At 38.3% G+C, this 19,622-nt stretch overlaps 1 protein-coding gene across 3 annotated transcripts in view; it reads right to left on the reverse strand.

Annotated features, from left to right (window-relative positions):
- Positions 1-19,622, reverse strand: part of helz (helicase with zinc finger) — a 66,131-nt gene that overhangs the window by 24,034 nt on the left and 22,475 nt on the right. Inside the window, exons 14-21 of one of the 3 annotated variants that reach the window (XM_079873894.1) lie at positions 18,135-18,419; positions 17,562-17,663; positions 13,679-13,857; positions 10,976-11,094; positions 9,290-9,435; positions 6,525-6,672; positions 6,181-6,364; positions 2,599-2,827 (exon numbers count right to left, since the gene is read on the reverse strand). In XM_079873894.1, coding sequence (XP_079730020.1) covers positions 2,599-2,827; positions 6,181-6,364; positions 6,525-6,672; positions 9,290-9,435; positions 10,976-11,094; positions 13,679-13,857; positions 17,562-17,663; positions 18,135-18,419 — 1,392 coding nt within the window. Of the gene's footprint in view, positions 1-2,598; positions 2,828-6,180; positions 6,365-6,524; positions 6,673-9,289; positions 9,436-10,975; positions 11,095-13,678; positions 13,858-17,561; positions 17,664-18,134; positions 18,423-19,622 lie in introns of all 3 variants that reach the window. The other 2 variants (XM_079873893.1, XM_079873895.1) reach the window with 2 other exon arrangements.

The following is a 19,622-nucleotide window of genomic DNA, read 5'->3' on the forward strand; positions in this document are numbered from 1 at the left end:
AGACTCTCAGAAAAGAGGAGTTCAGAGAGACTGAATCCTTTATCGAACCGTTTCAGACACCATGAGAAAAAAGGTGATGCTGAAATGTATATTATGAAAAAACTAAAGCATTCTTTGATCTTGGATGGATGTAAACATATTGTAGGAGACCTCCAAAACAACATTAGGAACCTTTAGTATAGCATAATAAGGGCACTTTAAAAATAGCATGTGAAACAGTAGTTGATATGGTAGTATTGCTTCCTTGCGGTCACATGACATTCTGTTGCATGTGTGACCTCACGGTGTTGTGTTTGAATTTTTCTGGATTTATGATTTAATGCAAATGAATGATCAAAAACCAGCAGTAATCAAATGAAGGCATAAAACATTAATTTAAAGTGTAATCAAATGAAAATTAAACAACCCTAGTTTAGATGCATTTATCTAAGATTTGTCAAATTCCATGACATTCCACGTTATACAGTAAATTCAGTTTTTATGGCTCGAGTCCGCAATTCTGTCAGCGCTTTCCGCATCACAGAAATCACAAGGCCCTACTCATACTTATGATTATTAGGGTTGGCCACTTTTCCTGTATCAGCTCACTCTCTGACCTTTTGTCCATAGAAATGCGTTATTCACTACTGCAAAATGACAAGGCTAGCAGAAGCTGCGGTAAACAAGTGCATTAGCTTTACACCGTCCTCCGAACAGAACCCTGAAGAGAGGTGCCAAAAGATTTGATATCCCTTCTATAGACGCTATGTCTGAAGCGTTCGTGCGTGAGGAGCGTATTAGTCCAAGCTGACAGCGGTGAAGTGCATGATGGGAAGGCAGAGGGACAGCTCTTCCTTTGAGGACTCTGACTACACAGGTACTCACCAAAACCAGACAGCAGTGAGCCACTGTCTGCCCTGCTTACACATCCAGACAGGCTTACCCACACGAAACACAAAGCCCCATTCACATCACAAACTCCGAAAACATTCAGAAGGTTGTGCGATGACTCTTTGCCCCCCAGAGGTCAGGTCGATTCTTTTACTGTAGAAACAAACCCCATCGACCACTCACTGCGCTACTGGTCAGAAGTTTGGAATAATTACGATTATGAAGTCTCTTATGCTTACCACAGGCATGTGATTGGCTAAGGACAAAAAAGCAGGAAAATATACTGAGACACCCCCCCGATCAAACTGGTGGCGGATCTATATGGAAAGGAAGGAAAAATGCATCTCTTTGCCATCTGTAACCATGGTGACGTGCCGCCCGGTGTGGCCCTGTTGCGCGGGGACGGCGATTGTGGTTCCGTCCCGGGTTACCATGGTGACGGCTGTGAGAACCCCCAACCCCACCCCCCCAAATCTTTTTTTTTTTTTTTTTTTTTTAACAGATCTGCATGATTCACGTAAGTCACATTTTCAGGTCGGAAAATCCGGAATTCCGGATTAATCCGGAAAAATCTCATCCCTGTTACCAAGACTGTAAAAATGTGAAATATTATTATAATTTAAAATATAATATAGCTTAAAATGTAATTTATTCCTGTGATCAAAGCTGAATTTTCAGCATCATTACTCCAATCTTCAGCGTCACATGATCCTTCAGAAATCACTCTAATATGATGATCTTAACACTAAGAAATTCATACTTTTATACAGAGAGGAGAGGATGCATTAAATAGATAAAAGTGACAGCAGAGACATTTATAATGTTAAAAAAGATTCAAATTTAAAATAAATGTCATTCTTTTGTACTTTCTGAACACCAAAGCATGAAACAAAATGATTTCCACAAAAAAATTAAGCAGCACAAAGTAAATCTCTTTGTTTTATAACAAGAAGCATTATTAATAATTGAGTAAATCAACATATTAGAATGATTTCTGAAAGATGAACACTGAAGAATGGAGTCAGACTAGTGATAATAATAGACTTCTTTCAAAAACATAACAAAAAATCCTTCTTTCAAATTATTCCAAATTTTTAACCAGTAGTGTGAATGGAATAATTAAAGGGATACTTCACCGATTAGCATTAAGCTTTGTATCAGTAGAAACCCGGTAGTATTTTCGAATGACCGAGCTTCCCTCCCTCATGTCCCCCTGAGACGAGAGATTTCTGTATTGTGTGTCTGGAAAAAACCCTCAGATGACACAAAAATCGTCATTTAGTGTCATCTGTGGCTTTTTTGGCCAGAGGCGAGACACTACAGCCAGTAGGAGGAGCTCGTCCCGCATGTTTTCAACCCGCCCATAGGGGGATCTCACGATAAAACGGCGTCTTTTCAGTGTCGAGTCGACTAGTAGCCTAGTTGTGTCATTTCTTCCGATACTGCCCTCTGTAACCGGTAGGCGTGGCTTGGGAGTGGCCTCGGAGGGCAGCGAAGCAAGTGCATTCTGGGAGTTGTTGTCTTTCATCCACATGAGCAAAAATAAAATTTTCTGGCTTTTCTCAGTCTAGAAGGCACCAACTTCTAAAATAATTTCACATTTCTACTACATAAATGACCCCATTTAAATACACATTCATCTTTCCAGCGGTGAAATATCCCTTTAAATAAACAGGCCTTAACTACAACAAACTAAGTGGTTGAGCCATTTAAAAAGTGTCCGGTTACCTGCAGCGCCCCACTGAGCAGAGAGCGATGGGGTCTCCCACCACGGCCACCAGGGACTGCGCTCGAGTGATGGCAGTGTTCAGCAGCTTGTAGTTGGAGAGGAAGCCGTAGTCCAGGTCTTCAGTGGAGTCCTCCACCAGCTGCTCCTTCCTCTTGATGGCCGTCTGCTTGTGTTTGCAGGTGTGACGGGTGCGGACGGTGCTCAGGAACAGCACCCGGAACTGCTTACCTATGGACAGCAGGAGATACGTGTACTTTATGTGTTGCACACCGTGCTGGCGTAAGACAATCAATAAAAAGTCAACATGAAACCAGTTTTACTTCGAAGAATCTGCAGAAAAGGAGAGTTGTTGTTTCATTAACATTAGTTCAATACATTAGTGACAAACAATACTAGCATGTATTAGTCAATGTTAAATTTTACATTTACTAAATATTTAAAGTCAAACGTTTTATCTGTTAACATTAGTTAAGGCACTGTGAATTAACACGAACAAACAACAAACAATTGTGTATTTATTAAGTAACATTAACAAAAGTTAAAAAATACTGTAAAATATATTACTGAGCTAGTTCTAATGCATTTAATGTTACTCATTATATGTAAGAATTACCACATAATAGTTTTTTATTGCCGGTGTGTGAACTGCTTGAAACGAAACTACTCCGACTTCCTAGGTTGCCTATGAAAGCTTGCAGACTGATTTGTTCAACTTTTTCAAGTATTCCAAACTTCTTTTTACTTCTATAAGCGAAGAACGAAAAAAGAACTTCGCCGTGAAAGTAAAACCGGGACTTGAATCATGTTCAGTCTTGTGCGTTACGTGTGCACGTGTACAAGTGCAAGCAATAAGCTGCTGGCTGCAGTTCACTTAACGACCACCGGTGTCGCTAATAACAAGAGTTCCTGAATTCTACATAGAGCCCCTTTAACTAATGTTAAGAAGTTAATAAGACCTTATTTTTACCAAAATACATTACTTTTGGATATTAGAAATGGACTGTAAAATAAAAGAATATTTGATAATGATTATAATAATAATAATAATATTATATATACACTATACAAGTTACCAATATTTCTGTCCTAAATTATTTACTTTCAAATGCTTAATCTCGAGCTTTAAACATAAATCATCCTTGAGCTTTTATTTGGACAGAATACTCCTCAAATGCTGCAAACTTCTGTCCACAAAAAAGTTGGAAATGATGTGAATGTGTAAACCTGGAGCATATTGCGCTCTCAAATAGAGTTTGCTGCATTTACGGTGAACCGAGCTTCTCCGAGCCACTGAATACAGCAGGTTATGCCGCAATAATCGTGCAGTTTTACATGATTAATGATTAGCTTTTCATCAACTCGTGAACCCCCTGCAGTCAGCGTTGCCAACTATTTTCAATAGAAAGTAGCTAAAGCCTGCGCAAAAAGTCACCATGTCGCTAGATGCGCCAACTGTCAGCAGTTTACATCTGTTCTCTCTCCCAATCTGTGCACTCATACTGTATTTTGATATAATATATAGCCAAATGTCCAATAAAGCTGTTCTCATTTCCATATTTTCTGTTAATAAAATGGAACGAGTGACTGACTACGTTAACCAGCAATTTAAAAAGTTGCTAGATTTGTTGCTAGTTGTTTTTTTTGATAGTCACGAACCCCCATTTGGGAAACTCTGTTGTACACCAACGAACAACCTCACAGTAAGACTTGGAACGAAGGTGCTTTAAGAAAATGGGGTTTAAATTTGATGTCATGTTGACCCTGGAAAGCCATGAACATGCAATGAATGTCACTATAATAACAGAAGATCTCTCTATGAATTACGACAAAAGCAGAACTTACAGTGACTTCTCCTTTATGGTGCCCAGCTCAGATTGGCAGCCAGGCAAGAACATGACTCGGGTAATGATCACTTAAGATGAATCTCTGTGCCAAACAAGCACAACCTGAGTGCAGGAATTTCTCCATCCATTAAAAAGGTGATTTCAATGCAACAGGCTGAACCAAACGGCATCAATTATGCACAAACCAATCTGGCTTTTCAAAATGAAACCCGCGGGACACCAAACACACATTTGGCAGGCTAAATTGCTGTCTTGTAAACTCTCTCTCTCTGCCACCCGTCTGGGCTGACACATGGGGTCTGGTTTAAAACCTAGTGATCTTCTTCCAGGGGGAGCATTTTAAAGAAGCACAGGCGCATTCACAACGCGAACGATGTTCCAATGGTTAGGTACCTTAATTATGCTGAAAATGCCTCACTTTGACAAAATTGTGAGGTACGATCAAATGTTTCCCTCCCCGTGAAAGCAATCTTTTTCACTGGTCAGTGGAAACATAAATCCAAGATTGTAAACTATCAGGGCCACATGATTCTCTCGATTAACTAAGTACAATCATCTGAGATATTGGCCTGCTGATTATTTATCGACATTTCCGTTATCTTGCATTGGCAACAAGCCTCCACGGTTGCCAGATGTCAAGAGTTTAAATCCCCCAATCATAGCTTTTCTCTTAAGGTCGTCATGAAATCAAATTTGAACCGTATTTACTTTGTTAGTGCATATTACTAGTCTTGTGGTGAACATTAATCCGTGCAAGTTAATACACAGAAAAAATCTTTAAATCTTTAATCAAAGTTACTTCCGGTCTGGAATGGCGTTCCTTCTCTGATGACGTCAGTTTGACGGCTTGGGTTGAAAACGCTAAACCACTCCCCTCAAACCGTTAGTCCGAGATGAGCGAGAGATGGAGAGGAGGAGCGCTAAAGTAAAACCCCGCCCTCTATTCAATATTCCGTTTAACTTGGAAATACGTCACAACACTGGAGAAAAGTTGTTTGCAACTTCATGTTCACGGGGACTTTAAAATGGATACATTTTCTGCACAGTGTTTTACTTAATCTTCCCAAAATGTATGTTGGAGTTTGTAACAAGCTCCACTGCAATATTCTGCTTATATGAAAGTGTAATTCAGCCAGTCTATGTTCCTTCACGAGGCCGCTTGTGCTTGTACTGCGACTAAATCTATGAGCAAACCTTCTTAGTGAGGAACTGTAATAAATCCAAACATGAATCTCGACTATATTGTTTGCGATTGTGGTTGCTCAATAAATGCAACCTCTGTATGACAAGTCAATGTAATGATGTTTTGCCCTTCAACAAAATGAAACTCTTCCTGGCCTTACAACTGCTTTTGTTTGAGCGTGAGCATCCATCTCATGGAAATAATTACAGGTCTACAAACCAGGCGTTTAAGGAAAGTGTTTTCTGTTGGAAAGATTAGCTCCATTTGGTGTGAACTTTGAGCTTTGTAACTTTGCAGATCATTTACATGCGCAGAAAGCTATATTATACACTAAAGGAAGGGTAAAAAAAAAACATAACAGGTGCCCTTAACCAATTCTCATAATCCCCATCACCCTATAAACTATTAAATAACATGCAATAGCATGGAAAGTAGCTAGTTTTAGTCCCAAAATTTGCATGCTACCATGATTTTCTGCAAAAAAACAATATAATTTGGGCCATTTGTGCATATTAAAGTACACTTCAGAATTGGTATTAGCATTTTTCACTCACCCTGGACGTTGAGAACTCTCTCCACGCTGACCTCTGGCATCCTCTTCTTGCGAAGTTCGGCTCTGATTCGGAAGACCTGGTCGGCGTAGGGCGAGACCACACCGATACTCCCCTCGTCCAGCTTCCCCCAGGCCACCGGCCACTTCTTCCTCATCTCCTCCACCCGCTCAACTATCTCAAACACCTGACAGAGCATTCCCAACGGATTCTCAATGATAACGGTCCAATACACCCATACATCTAGTCAATCTGATATTAGGCCTGTTCGCACCAAATCTAGTGCACTGAAAACTATATGTAACAGATGAAATGAGATAACTTGTCAATGGTTGTGTTGGGGTTACCTCAGCGTTGTTGTAGTAAGCAGTGCTGTTCTTCTCTTGAACATCTTCTCCGCGGGCAGTGAAGAAGGTCAGAGGGTAGAAGTCCTTATGGGGCGGCTGCTTCCCGCTGGCCATCAGTTTGCCCTCGTAGAAGAGCTCAGACGTATAGCTGCAGTCAGCCAGAACACACAGTCAGCACTGACAACCTTAAAATAACCATTCAGCTTCACTATCAAGACCTCTAACTCCAAATATGAAGCTAAAACACTAGAAGATTTCAAATGCTGCCAAATGTATTTATCGGTGCAATGGGTTTATTAACACTTTTGTTTATATTCCACAATTACACATTGGTTGAATTGTAAATTACGCACTCAAACGTTTAACAGCACAATATATGCAGATTGCATGTAAAATGATTCGATAAAAAACAATGTGATGCAAATTTCAGCGTTGAAAACACTCACATCCTTTTTAATTAACGATTTGACGCCAAAGCTCTCCAATCAAGGACGTTTTAGTCATTATTTCTGACTCCTCAAAAGTGGAGAGCACTGGGAGGCATCGGGGATAAGCTATCAGTGAATGCCTGAACACATCCAAAACAGACTGGCACTTAATTTTACAAAGTCTCAGCGCTGGCGTCAAAATGGCTCCCGCCGCTCAGAGAGGTGTTCCATCTTTGGCGACCATCTTTGTTCTGTTTTGTCAGATTTCAATCTCAAAACACACAACGTGGAGTCCAAACAGGGAATTACAGCATATGTGTTACCACTGGCATTTACTGTACCATCTGATACCCCTTTTCCACCAAGGCAGTTTGAGTGCTGGATCAGAGCCAAAGCCTAGTTTCAAAATCAGTTCTTTGTCTTTCGACACCCAAAGCACCAGCTCTGAACCAGGAAAAGTGGTTCTTAAGTAGCACCAAAACATTGCTGGTCTAGAAGTAAGAACCGTTTGCCTCAGGGACTGGGTCACCGTGACCAAAAAGATGAACAGAAACTTGTGCCTGCCATTTTTTCAAATAGCAGCTAATCAAGCTAATAGCAGCTCGATTGTAATCTCAGTCTATGCAAGTTACGGCGAGCTGCACGAACGCGTTGGATTTGCGTGTTTGGATGCCGATGTAGGTTCGCAAAGCCATGAGCATCAATAGTAACGCAACGACCGCCATTGTTGATGGAAGGCATCGGAGCGGCGCGGACCGATCGGAGCTGTGGGAGTGTTTGGAAGCCGAACCATCACGAACAAGCCTGATGTGTTTGGAGCTGCCATGCTAGCGTTGCTGGGTAAAATGAGATGTATACAGTGACATAAGATCTGGCTCTGTGGCGGCTCTCTGGCCTGTGGAAAGGCAAGCCGGTTCTTAGAAGGCTCGTCAGTCGAACCAACTCCGAACTGGCAATAGCTCTGGCTCTGAACTAGCACTTGGTTCATGCTGGTGGAAAAGGGGTATGTGGTAATAGACCTCAATTTATGCATGCAATACCTTGTCTGTCTATAAGGAAAAACGTCTCATATTATATTTAAAACATGGATTGAAACTGATCCCACTGAGGATTATGTTTGGATATATTTACATAAAAGAATTTAGCAGTCGGATTCAAAGTCTGGGTCCACACTGAAAATCTGTAATTCAATATTTATCAAAAATGGATGAAGCTTGAGTGCTGCTGTCATAAAATAACACTAACATTCATTAAACACTTCACTCTTATTATGTTGATAATGTAATTTGTGATAAAAGAAGCATTTTTACTGGTGGACTAGACTCCTGTATTTTAATATTCTATTTTAAGGCATTTTAATTGCTTTCCGATCAGAGAAGCTGTGCGTTTTTTCCCCCCCATGTCTCCAGATATTTTTCACTTTAATGAATTATTCTGTCATAAATGTCAAAAGTACTCATTTTCACAAGAGAAATTAAAATGGGAAATACTCCTTTAGATTTGGCGTGTTTTTGATGTTTTATAATCATATCCAGTTTCTTCCAACAGGGACATTATTGAACCATTTTGGGTTCATTTTAATGGGCATCCAATTTTAAAATCTACCAAAATACAGATTGCAATAACATCACCAAGAAAATGTTCATTTTGCCTTAAATGTCCACTATGCTCAAACCTGTGAGACAGGGTTGAATACATTTAAAAGGACAATATAGAATTTCTGGTGTCATTTTGGTATTATCATGTTTGCTAATTTAATGTATTCTTTGTGATATTTTTTTCTGCAATTTTATTCAGTGTTTGAGGATGATAAGAATTTGTCTATGTTGACATCCGCTGAATCTGTCTAGATTCAACACGGTAACCTGAATGTGTAAAAACACTTTAAATCAAATGTACGGCCTTGGACACCAACAACAAAAAATATGGGAAGCATTTTCTCCATTTTAAAAGTTGATGAGTCGATTTAGTTTGCTCTCCCAACCATGCATGGCTATTTGGTTTGTTGCTTTTCATTATTTGAATTTAGCATTTCTTTATACCTGCGGTGTGTGACCTAATGAGAATCGACATGTACTAATGTCCTAGTAGTTTAGAACCTCTGATTCATGTCATACATACAATATATCTACATAGAAACCAGCCTAAAAGTTAAATGGAGAAAGATAGAAGCAGGAATGGAGAACAGAGAGACACAAAGACGTAACAGTGAGAGACTGCGAGTGAGAGAGAGAAGTGTGTGCGTAATTATGTCGGGAACAACACAGCCCTGGTGTTTTGTGTGTTTGTATGTCTGTCTCTCCTCAGGAAGAGTGGTGTGAAAAAGTTCACACCTACTTGATGATTGCCTCATGGGAGCGGTAGTTTTCGCACAGCATGATCCTGCAGGGGTACTCGGAGGGGTAATGCTCGTACAGCCGGTCCAGAAGAGACACGTGCAGATTCCTCTCCCGCGCAAACTCGCTGTACACAAACGGACTGAGCTGCAAGGGCACAGGAGACCTCAGAGTCACAATTGCATGCGTTACTCACACACACACACACACACACACACACACCTTGGATTCACAAACCTCAAGCCAGATGTAATGTGTCTTGACTTTCATTCCTGGATTAACTATTTCTTGAATCTAATCGTTGAATGATGTATTGGCTAATATTTAGCATTTTGACATTTGATAAAAAGTTCTTACGATCTTGATGTGTACAAACACAGAACAATGATGAGTGTAGATGTAGATCTTAGTATCATTTATATATTATTTTAGTATTTATGAATGTTTTGAATTAACTTGTTTTCATACTTTCAGTTTTTTGTTTTAATTATATTTTAAGTTTTAGTCATTTTATGTGCTTTTGTCATTTTTATTCGTTTTTCTTGTTTTAAATACTGCTACATAGCTTTAATTCATTTTTAGGTAAGTTTTAGTTTTAGTAATTTTAGTAACTAAACTTGTTTTAGTTAAGTTAGTTAAGGCAACATTTCAAATTTTTATTTAAGTATGTTTTACTTTAATATGTATATTTAATTTTTTATATTTTTACTGAAAAATGACTTTGAATAGCTTTAGCAAACAATAAGAACACTGCATCAGAGAATATATATATATATATATTCTCTGATATATTCTCAGCTTTGCATCACCGAAATAAATGATAAAGTATAAAGTATAAAGTATAATAAATTGAAAACCAATTATTTTAAATTGTAATAATATATCACAATATTACATTTTTTCCTGTATTTTTGATCAAATAAATGCAGGCTTGATGAGCAGAAGAAACTTCTTTCAAAAACATTAAAAATAGTAATGTCCAAACTTTTGGCCTGTACTGTATATATATATAAAGTAATTATTTCTTTTAAACTTCACCTTTTTTTAAACTTCACGTTTACATTTTAAGGAAATAATCTGTAAAAAATAAACTTTTTCTGTTTTATGTCCATCTATTCTGCAATCGGTCACTGTGTTCTCTAGATATCAGCAACCCTTACTAGTCAACCACTTCTAAAGAAATGATTGTCCAATCCTAACTGATAGATTTGAGGCCCACCTCCACATGAGAGGAGGTACAAGTAGGGTGTGAGATGAATTTTTAATGCAGCGGGAAATGAGTGTATCTGATGAGGTTTCTATCTAAATGGCACTTAATTAGAAGCCCATTGGTTCCACTCGGTTCTTCACGCCGGAGTCAGATTTCATTGGTGATTTTAAATATGAAATTTAATTGTAAGCTTGGAGAACAGCTTTGGAGAATTTGATGTTTCCCCATTCATTGCACTTGCATGACTGAATTAGCTGGCCAAAGATGGCCACCGAGTGAGATTACTTGCCTTGAAGGGACTTTAGTTCAGAGTTAATTAGCAGAAATATTTTAATCTAGGCCAAGATTTTGTGTTGTAGTTAGTTTACTTCAAGTTGTAGTTAACTAAAACATTCATAAATCTTCACTTGTAAACAAACAAAATGAACCAATGGGTCAAAATTGCCATTTTCCGTGCTGATGTCATCGCTCAGGTACCTGCATATGGTCTCCTGCCAGTACGACTCGGGTGCTATTAGCCGCCAACGCCAATGGCATGATGGTCTCGCACTCCATGGCCTGGGCTGCCTCGTCCAACAGGATGTGTGTGAAGATCCCTTTGGAAACACGCATACATGGGAATGAAATATTAATTACATGGAGCTTCACAGAAGGCATTAATAATAGATAACACACACACACACACATCAGCAGCCATTAACACCAAAGAATCTAGCATTAAGCAGAGGTTGTGCACACGCCATCTCACGGGAACAGATGTATAGTCTTTAGTGTAGACGTGTGCGTGTGTGTGATTGACGGATAACTCTCGGATCTGTCAAGGCTGATGTATCAAATCTTTATACTTTATTCCCTCTTATTTTCCATGGTACAAAATTAAGCAACTTCATGACGATATTAATGAAACTTTTGGCCATAAAGACAAAGTGTCTCATGTTCCCCAAAGATGCATTTATTTGACAGAAAACACAGTAAAAACAGTAATATTGTGAGATATTATAACGATCGTCGTATTATTCGATCATCAACATTTTAGGGTATTTTGGATTTTTTTGAAAAACCTACTTTTGCGAACTAGTCCTGGGTTCTTGGCCCGATCGGAACCAAATCAGTGCAGCAAGATTCTCTGGAGACTGAATTTCAATACTTGTCAAAAAAAAGTTTACATTTTGATTCACTGTCTCCAAGGGCTGACAAAGCGTTCAAAGTGGGAAGAGACACTTTTACTAAAATGGCTTGTGAATGGAATGGGAAATTTTCACAAAACTAGGCACACATATGTAAGAGCTCATTCTGTTGCCGTGTGAAAAAAGCACACAGCGACTGGCCACTTGATGGCACTATAACATGGGAAAAAAACAAACAAATGGCTATAACTACACAACCCTAAGTCTGATTGACTTGAAAATTGGCATGCGGTGTCTTCTTCCAAGATGCCAAGACTGGATTTGAGGACATTCGCGTATCTCGAAAACATGCTGTCGGCGGTGGCCAATGAAGTTTGAGCAGCTATCAGACAAGGTTAAGACAAGGCCAATCGGAACGAAACTCTTTGGGCTTGTTTGACTCACGGCTCTAGAGGCCTGTGAGAAATCCGGAAGAAATCGGACACTGGGTGGGGGGTAGTTTATCTCACAGTTTTTGTACTACTGTAGAAGTTTGGTACCATTCTGGGCATTATTAGTGGGGTAATTTATGAGACACAACCTTGGATCCATTAGCGCCTGCACTAAGCCATACGGCTGATATCTCTAAATAAGCTCTAACTTTAATAATGTTCGACCAAGGGAAAAAAGGTTTCTGGGGTGGGGGGTGGGGGTGTTTGACTCGAGGTCATGGTGCAAATTAGGTTGAAATTACTCCGAACCATCCCTTTAACCTCGATAAAACCATTGCAGCACAATTCTCAGGACTCTATAGGCCAACAGTTATCAAAAAATGTTGAACTTTGGCCTTTGGATAGCTATAGCAGGGTCATTTAGAAAATCGACATGGCCATGTCCCCCCCAAAAGCCTATATTCCAAAACGAAAACATCATTAGGGTGAGCACGATTCTAAAGATGCATGCAAACTTTTATGGAGATCAGCCCATAGGTGGGGCTATAACTGTTAAAAAGCTTTAAAAAAACATGCATTTCCTTAGTGAATTGCCTGTATTGGCTGTAAATCTCTCTTCCATGGTCTCTTCCATCTCTGATCTAAGTGGTTACAAACTTGTTAAATAAAACATAATTTTACGCATGTGCTTAAAGACCTTATAGCATTTGAACCCCGATAATTGCTGCTCGCAGCTATATTTCCTTGTACATTTTTCTACAAGCAAGTTTTCTGCAGCATTTATTTGAATGTAAAGTATGTATTTACTGTCACTTTCGATCAATTTAACATTTGCTTGCTGAAGAAAACTATTCATTTCTTTCCCAAAAAAAAAATCTTAATGACCCCAAACTTCTGGATTGTGTGTAAATATCAGCATTATATTTGTTCTATAGATATCAGTAATGACAATTTAACATTCAAAACTGTTTAAAAAAGTAATTAAAATGTTTTATATTGTAAATATTTATACGTTTTACTATATAATGGTGATTAAATATAGTTCCTTGAGTTCATTTAATGACTAACAGTGTGGAAATTTTGAATCTAATTGAATCTAATTGGCGCCAATGGTTGAAATGTTGGTTCTCCTCTAAAATGAATCTCCCTATTAAGTCAAATATATATATAGGCTTATTATTTGGACTCTAAGATATACAAACCCAAAATGTTTGTCACTGGAGGGAATAAACTTCAACCTCTCAAAACATATCAGCCCAATGCCAGAAATCAGTAGCAATGACTTCAAATGAACAGATAAGAAAAGAGGCTAGATGAAATGAAAAAGAAACGGAAAAAAAGACGACAGCATCGAGTGTTAATGATGCTGAGTGTGTCAGACAGGCGAGCCGGGTCTCTTAGCAACAGATGATCCTGTGTGCCGACACAGAGGAGGAAATTAGCCTCTCCTAATAAACTGTTGTGGACCCCACTGCATCACTCCTGCAGGAGGGCTTTAATGCGGCCACTTCCAGCTGTGACGTGCTTATGTGTGCAGATATGAAAACTAGCTACAAGTGATGTGTTTAGCATGTCGAGAGTATTAGGGATGAGATTTGCAGTGTGTGTGTGTGTGTTCAGACCTGGCTCCAGGTCAAGCTGGCAGAGGTACTGGGATGTGCTGAGTGTGACCACAACCACACGGTGGCGCTCTACGTCCTGTCGCGTGGGCATCTGGAAGGTGAAGTACGCTCCGGAGATCAGGCAGTACTGCTGCACCAACGGGTGGACCGTCTTCACCCAGCGGTTCCTGAAGTAAACCCTGAACAAACACAAAGTCCATCATTAAAGAGGCCATTTTATGTGTTTTTTTTGTGCAAATCTTGATTCTGTTTCTGGGCCCTTCTAGAATAGGTTTACTCTAGGGCTGGGTAAAAAAAAAATATCGATTTCTCGATTTTAATCGATTCTCATTTTTACGAACCGATATCGATTCTTAAATCCCAAGAATCGATTAGTCATCCTGTTTTCAGTTGATGAATGATTGTAACATTGTAGCGCGCATCCCATCCAATAAATCGCTATAATCTTTGTGCTTCATTACTATTGATATGAAACAAAGTCTCAGATTTCAAATTATGTCCATTTTCTTACGAAATTCAAAAACATAAATACCGTTTTGGGGCTGTGTGGCGTGAGATCGCTCTGGCGCAGCTCAGCTCAAGAGCAGCAGCACATGATCTTCTCTTCCGCCTTAATAATACCAGTTACTGCACGAGATAAACGGTGTTTGGTGTTTTAAGCCCCCAACGGCGCCTTCCAGGCAGCGAGGGGATGGGTAGGTTTAAGGTTGAGGGTAGGGTTAGCTGCCTCTAAGGAGCCATTGGGGGCTTAAAACACCATCGAGCGAGATAAACATGAATGAGCACCTAAAAGTGTGTTAAAAGGTAGAGTACAACTTATCGAAATCCGTATCATGTGACATGGAATCGCTCAATCAGTGTTTCAACCGTGGAAAGACATCAGTAATTCAGCTTGTAAACAATGTCATGTATTGTAACGCCACATTTACCTCAGAAAAACCATATCCAGTGACCATAAACTCATTAGTCAGCTAGAAAAAATAACTCTAGAGAGGAGCATTTTGCTAAATATATGCAGCATATTACATATTCATTATAATTTTTAATATTCTTCAATTTTTAATGCATGTTTGAATAAATCTGGCAGGTTTTTATGACAGCCACCATTTAAATGTTTATATTTCATATAACTTTATTATTATAAAAATAAATAAAAGTGTAATTTAAGTGTTTGTATACAAATCAGTTCATTTTTACCTTCAATATTATAGTAGGCTAATGAAGCCTATAGGCTACAACTGACTCCCATAGTTCACAGCATTAGTTAAGAGATTTGTTTTCCTTGAGAAAATTTGCCATGTATTGAACCTGATATCCAAAATAATCAATATTGAATCGAAATTGAATCGAATTGTGAATCGAATTCTGAAATTTGTGTCAATACCCAGCCCTAGTTTGCTACTTATACTAACTCACTTAAGAGGGATTCTCCCCTTTATTTTGCGTATGCCTTGGGCGGGAATTATTTAAATGAGGAATATTGTGACGTTCCCGGTGGAAAACGCAAGAATACAATGGAGGCGTTTCAGGGAGTTCAGAAACAGTGACACTGATATAGAGAATAACTCCCTTTGGAGGGACTTTTTCAATGCTCAAACCACAACGTTACACACTAAAGACAGTTAAACATTCAAAAAGGCAGAATAGGTCCTTTTTAAAGGGAAAGTTTGCCCAAAAATTAACATATGGTCCATTGAGAGATTTCCATCCATACATAGAAAGTCCATTCTAACAAAACTTTCTTTCAAAAGTTCATAAAGACGTTGTGAAAGAAATCCATATGAATCTTGAGTCTTCTGAAGACACTCAGTCACTTTATATTCACATATAAACCATAATCAACGCACACACATAGAGCACACCAAATATGGTAAACGGAAGCTCAAAAGTACTTGAAGTGACGCTGGCAACAGCCCAAAACACCATAGCAACTGCATAGCAATGCCCTGGCAACCACCCACACCACCACAGCGGCAAGTTTGTACAGAAAGCAGAATTCATATGTTCTTTATAACATTTAAACATCTAGCTGTTAATATGTTTCCCATCCATGATGCAGCCCTGCTTACTTCAGCAAAAAAAATGTTGTTTCAGAGGCGAAGTTATTACATTTTGATGAAAGATAAAGAAACCTAACATTTTTATTAGAATAGTATGCACTGATAAACTGTGCACAATAAGACCAGGGTGATTCATCATCAAATTCATATCATTTCATCCATGCAGGCCTAAATGCAAGATCCCAAATCAGAGACAACGGAGTAACAGACTCGTGTGGGTGGTGTGCCGAAGGAACCTTGAACTATGAGAAAAACAGCGGATTTTAAAATAATCTGGATGACTAACATCCTCAAAATTGCATAACAAATTTCCTTCCATGACGTGCAGTTTTTAAATCTTTCAAATGAAACCTAGATGCATCCAATCGCCATTTAGAAAGTCGTTCTTTAGCCAGTCGTCACATTGGGGATGTCAAAAATATCAAAAGTCCTAAATAAATAATGTATCAATAATGTATTTTCCTCATTGATATTTTAGCATTATTTATATACACCTAAAGTATTTATTAATATTTTTTAATTCATTTATTAATATTTTTATTAAGTTTTCAATTTAATTTTAGTTTAAGATGCATTTATTTATGTTAAGTGCTTTTTGTCATTTTAAAAAGAAAAAAAAAATCTCTATTTTCCTTTATTTTTATTTCAGTTTTAGTAATTTTAGTACAACTTTTTTTTAAAATCTAATATCTATATTTTATTTTAGCTTTATTTCAATTAATGGAAAGTGTTTTTTAATACTTTTAGTTAAAGGACCTATTATGCCTATTTTCACAAGATGTAATACAAGTCTCTGGTGTCCCCAGAATGTGTCTTAAGTTTCAGCTCAAAATACCCCACAGATCATTGATTTTAGCTTGTCAAATTTGCCCCTTTTTGGGTGAGCGAAACACACAGTTTTTGTGTGTCCCTTTAAATGCAAATGAGCTGCTGCTCCCTGCACCATTTTCCAGAAGAGGGCAGAGCCTTTACAGCCCATGCTTTGGCTATTCAATAACAACAAAACTGTCACCCAGCCAAAATATCAAAAGCGGTGTTCAGCCTTACATGTTCCTCGGACACTGATGGAGAGACGCAGGAAGAAGTTTCTGAATGGTTAGTGGATAAATTTATGTATTTGTTGTGGAGTTAAGTTGATTCAACTGATTGACTAGCATGTACCGTCATGTTAATCTAAAATCTTTCAAATCCAGCACTGAACTGACCCTCTTTTGAGAAGCAGTCCGGCGTAAAATTATTTGTGTAAATATTTAACACCGACGCCTTTCGTCGGCACATTTCCTACATAAATGAAATTCAACCACGGTGTCCTCAACTGCTCAGATGCCGGGAGTTTTTGGAGACACTCTTATGTTCATTGGTGCATCGAATAACAGAACATTTGTATTGTTTTTTCAGCGCAGACATTGTATATCTCCAGCTGCGACAGTGAGTCTTTATACGAGAAATAAACTCTTACGTAAGAGTATAGGGGGAAATCTGGAACCACTTTTTTAGGAGAGACTGTTTATGATTTATGGGGATTATTAAAAAAAAATAGGAGTGGGTGGATTTTTACCATTATAGGCTGGTTGTTTACACACACATCTGTGTTCAAAACCCCTTATAAAAGGGAATTTTGCATAATATGTAGCCTTTAACAACACTGGCTTTTCTAAATAGTGCCTGAAATAGTGGTGTGTGGCTATTTTGAAAATTACAAGACACTCTTCAGAAAGACACATTTCAACTATAAATATTGCACTTTAAAATGTAAACTATATTTATAATGAAAAGTTAGTATTGTGATAAGCTTCCACCACTCCAGATGTGGCGAGTGTTACCTGAGAGGTCGTGCGTGTGGATTGCCAGCCTCCACGTATGGATGAAGGTAATCTTTAATGTACAGATCTGCGGCGCTGTTTGAATGTGTGCAGATCAGAACCCTGGAAGAAAGAGAAAACCACCATCATTAGCCCTCTTTGAGACACAGCTGCTTTAATCAGTGCAAAAACCAGCTGAATGACTTAAGCTCAGTTCCCTCGGTTCTTCCAGACTATTTTCTCATGATTAGCAGGGAATGTTTCAGGATCGATACAAGTTAAGGTCTATTGACAACATCTGTGCAGTGCCGTTTTCACCACAGGACATTTCGATTCGTCACTCAAAACACACACAAATGTTTTCCACTTACAATAAAAGTCTATGGGGCAAGACATTCTGGAGGAAAGTCGAAAATGTCCACATATAAGTTAAGTTAGCATATCTGTCACACTAGTCTCAAAGTTTAAGCCTAATAGTTTGTGTGTGTGTTTTTAAAGTTTATCAAGGTGTAATGCCTATGGTTTTCTTTGCTTTGTATTTACTGTTGGATGAGTGGAAATGATTTGAAGGTAAATGGGTTTAAGGCTGCTCACCGTGTGTCAGGCTGCTTGAGTATGTGTTTGACAGCCTGGGCCAGCGTGAAGGTCTTGCCCGTGCCGTAGGGTCCGATGATGAGCACCGGCGGGAGGTTGATGGAGAGGGGGGTGGTGATGGCCAGTATAGCCTCCTTCTGCTTGGCATTCAGACGGGGATCCAGCTGCTCATCCCACTGCCTGTGGCACCGGAGGAAGAACTTACACGGGCTACAAACGCACGAATGCGCCCTGCCAACGCAGCTGCCACTCACAGAGATAGAGACGTCTGTGAGTGAGCTAGAGCTGCTGGACAAGCAGATATTATTCATGTCCTGTGTCACTTTAGGAACAGAAGACTTCATCTCACAACTCTCTAGCAAATTCTGACAAATGCAAGATTTAAACTCAGAATTTCAAAATGTCAACTTTTGCAAGAAATTAACTCAGGATTGCAAGAAATAAACTCAGAATTCCAAAATGTTAACACGCTACTGCAAAAAAATGAATAAACTCCATTTTAAAAATATAAACACACTACTGCAAAAAAATTAACTCAATTTTAAAAATGTTAACACACTACTGCAAAAAAATACTCAATTTTAAAAATGTTAACACGCTACTGCAAAAAGATTAACTCAATTTTAAAAATATAAACACTACTGCAAAAAAATTTACTCAATTTTAAAATGTTAACACTATTGCAAAAAACAAACTCAGAATTTCAAATTGTTAACATGCTATTGGGAGAAATAATATATAATAACAATAATATACGCAGAATTTTGAGGGAAATAAACTCAGAATTGCGGGAAATAAACTCAGAATTATGGGGGGAAAGTCAGAATTGCGAGATGTAAACATGTTACTGTGGGAAATAAATCAGAATTGTGAGATATAAACTGAGAAAAAAGTCAGAATCACAAGATTAGGGATATTAAAAAATGTTTTTTACTTTTTTATTCTGTGGCAGAAACAATGTAGCAGAATTTCAATAAACAAACTCAGAAATGAGAGAAATAACCTCAGAATTCTGAAAAAACTTTGAATTGCGAGAAATAAACTCAAAATTGCAAGAAATAAACTCAGAATTGCGAGAAATAAACTCAGAATTGCGAGAAAAAAACTGAGAATTGCAAGAAATAAACTCAGAATTGCGAGAAAAAACTGAGAATTGCGAGAAATAAACTCAGAATTGCAAGAAATAAACTCAGAATTGCGAGAAATAAACTCAGAATTGCAAGAAATAAACTCAGAATTGTGAGAAATAAACTCAGAATTGCAAGAAATAAACTCAGAATTGCGAGAAATAAACTCAGAATTGCAAGAAATAAACTGAGAATTCCAAAATGTTAACACGCTCAGACTTGCAAAAAATAAGAACTCTGAGAAAAACGGTTTCCTGAGAAAACGGATAGAATTGTGGGATATAGACTCAGAATTGCGGGATATAGACTCAGAATTGCGAGAACAATTCTAAAAAGGTAGAATTGCAAGATATAAAACAGA

Source organism: Squalius cephalus (genome assembly GCF_949319135.1).
Source record: "Squalius cephalus genome assembly, chromosome: 1".
In the NCBI taxonomy this organism is placed as follows: Eukaryota; Metazoa; Chordata; class Actinopteri; order Cypriniformes; family Leuciscidae; genus Squalius; species Squalius cephalus.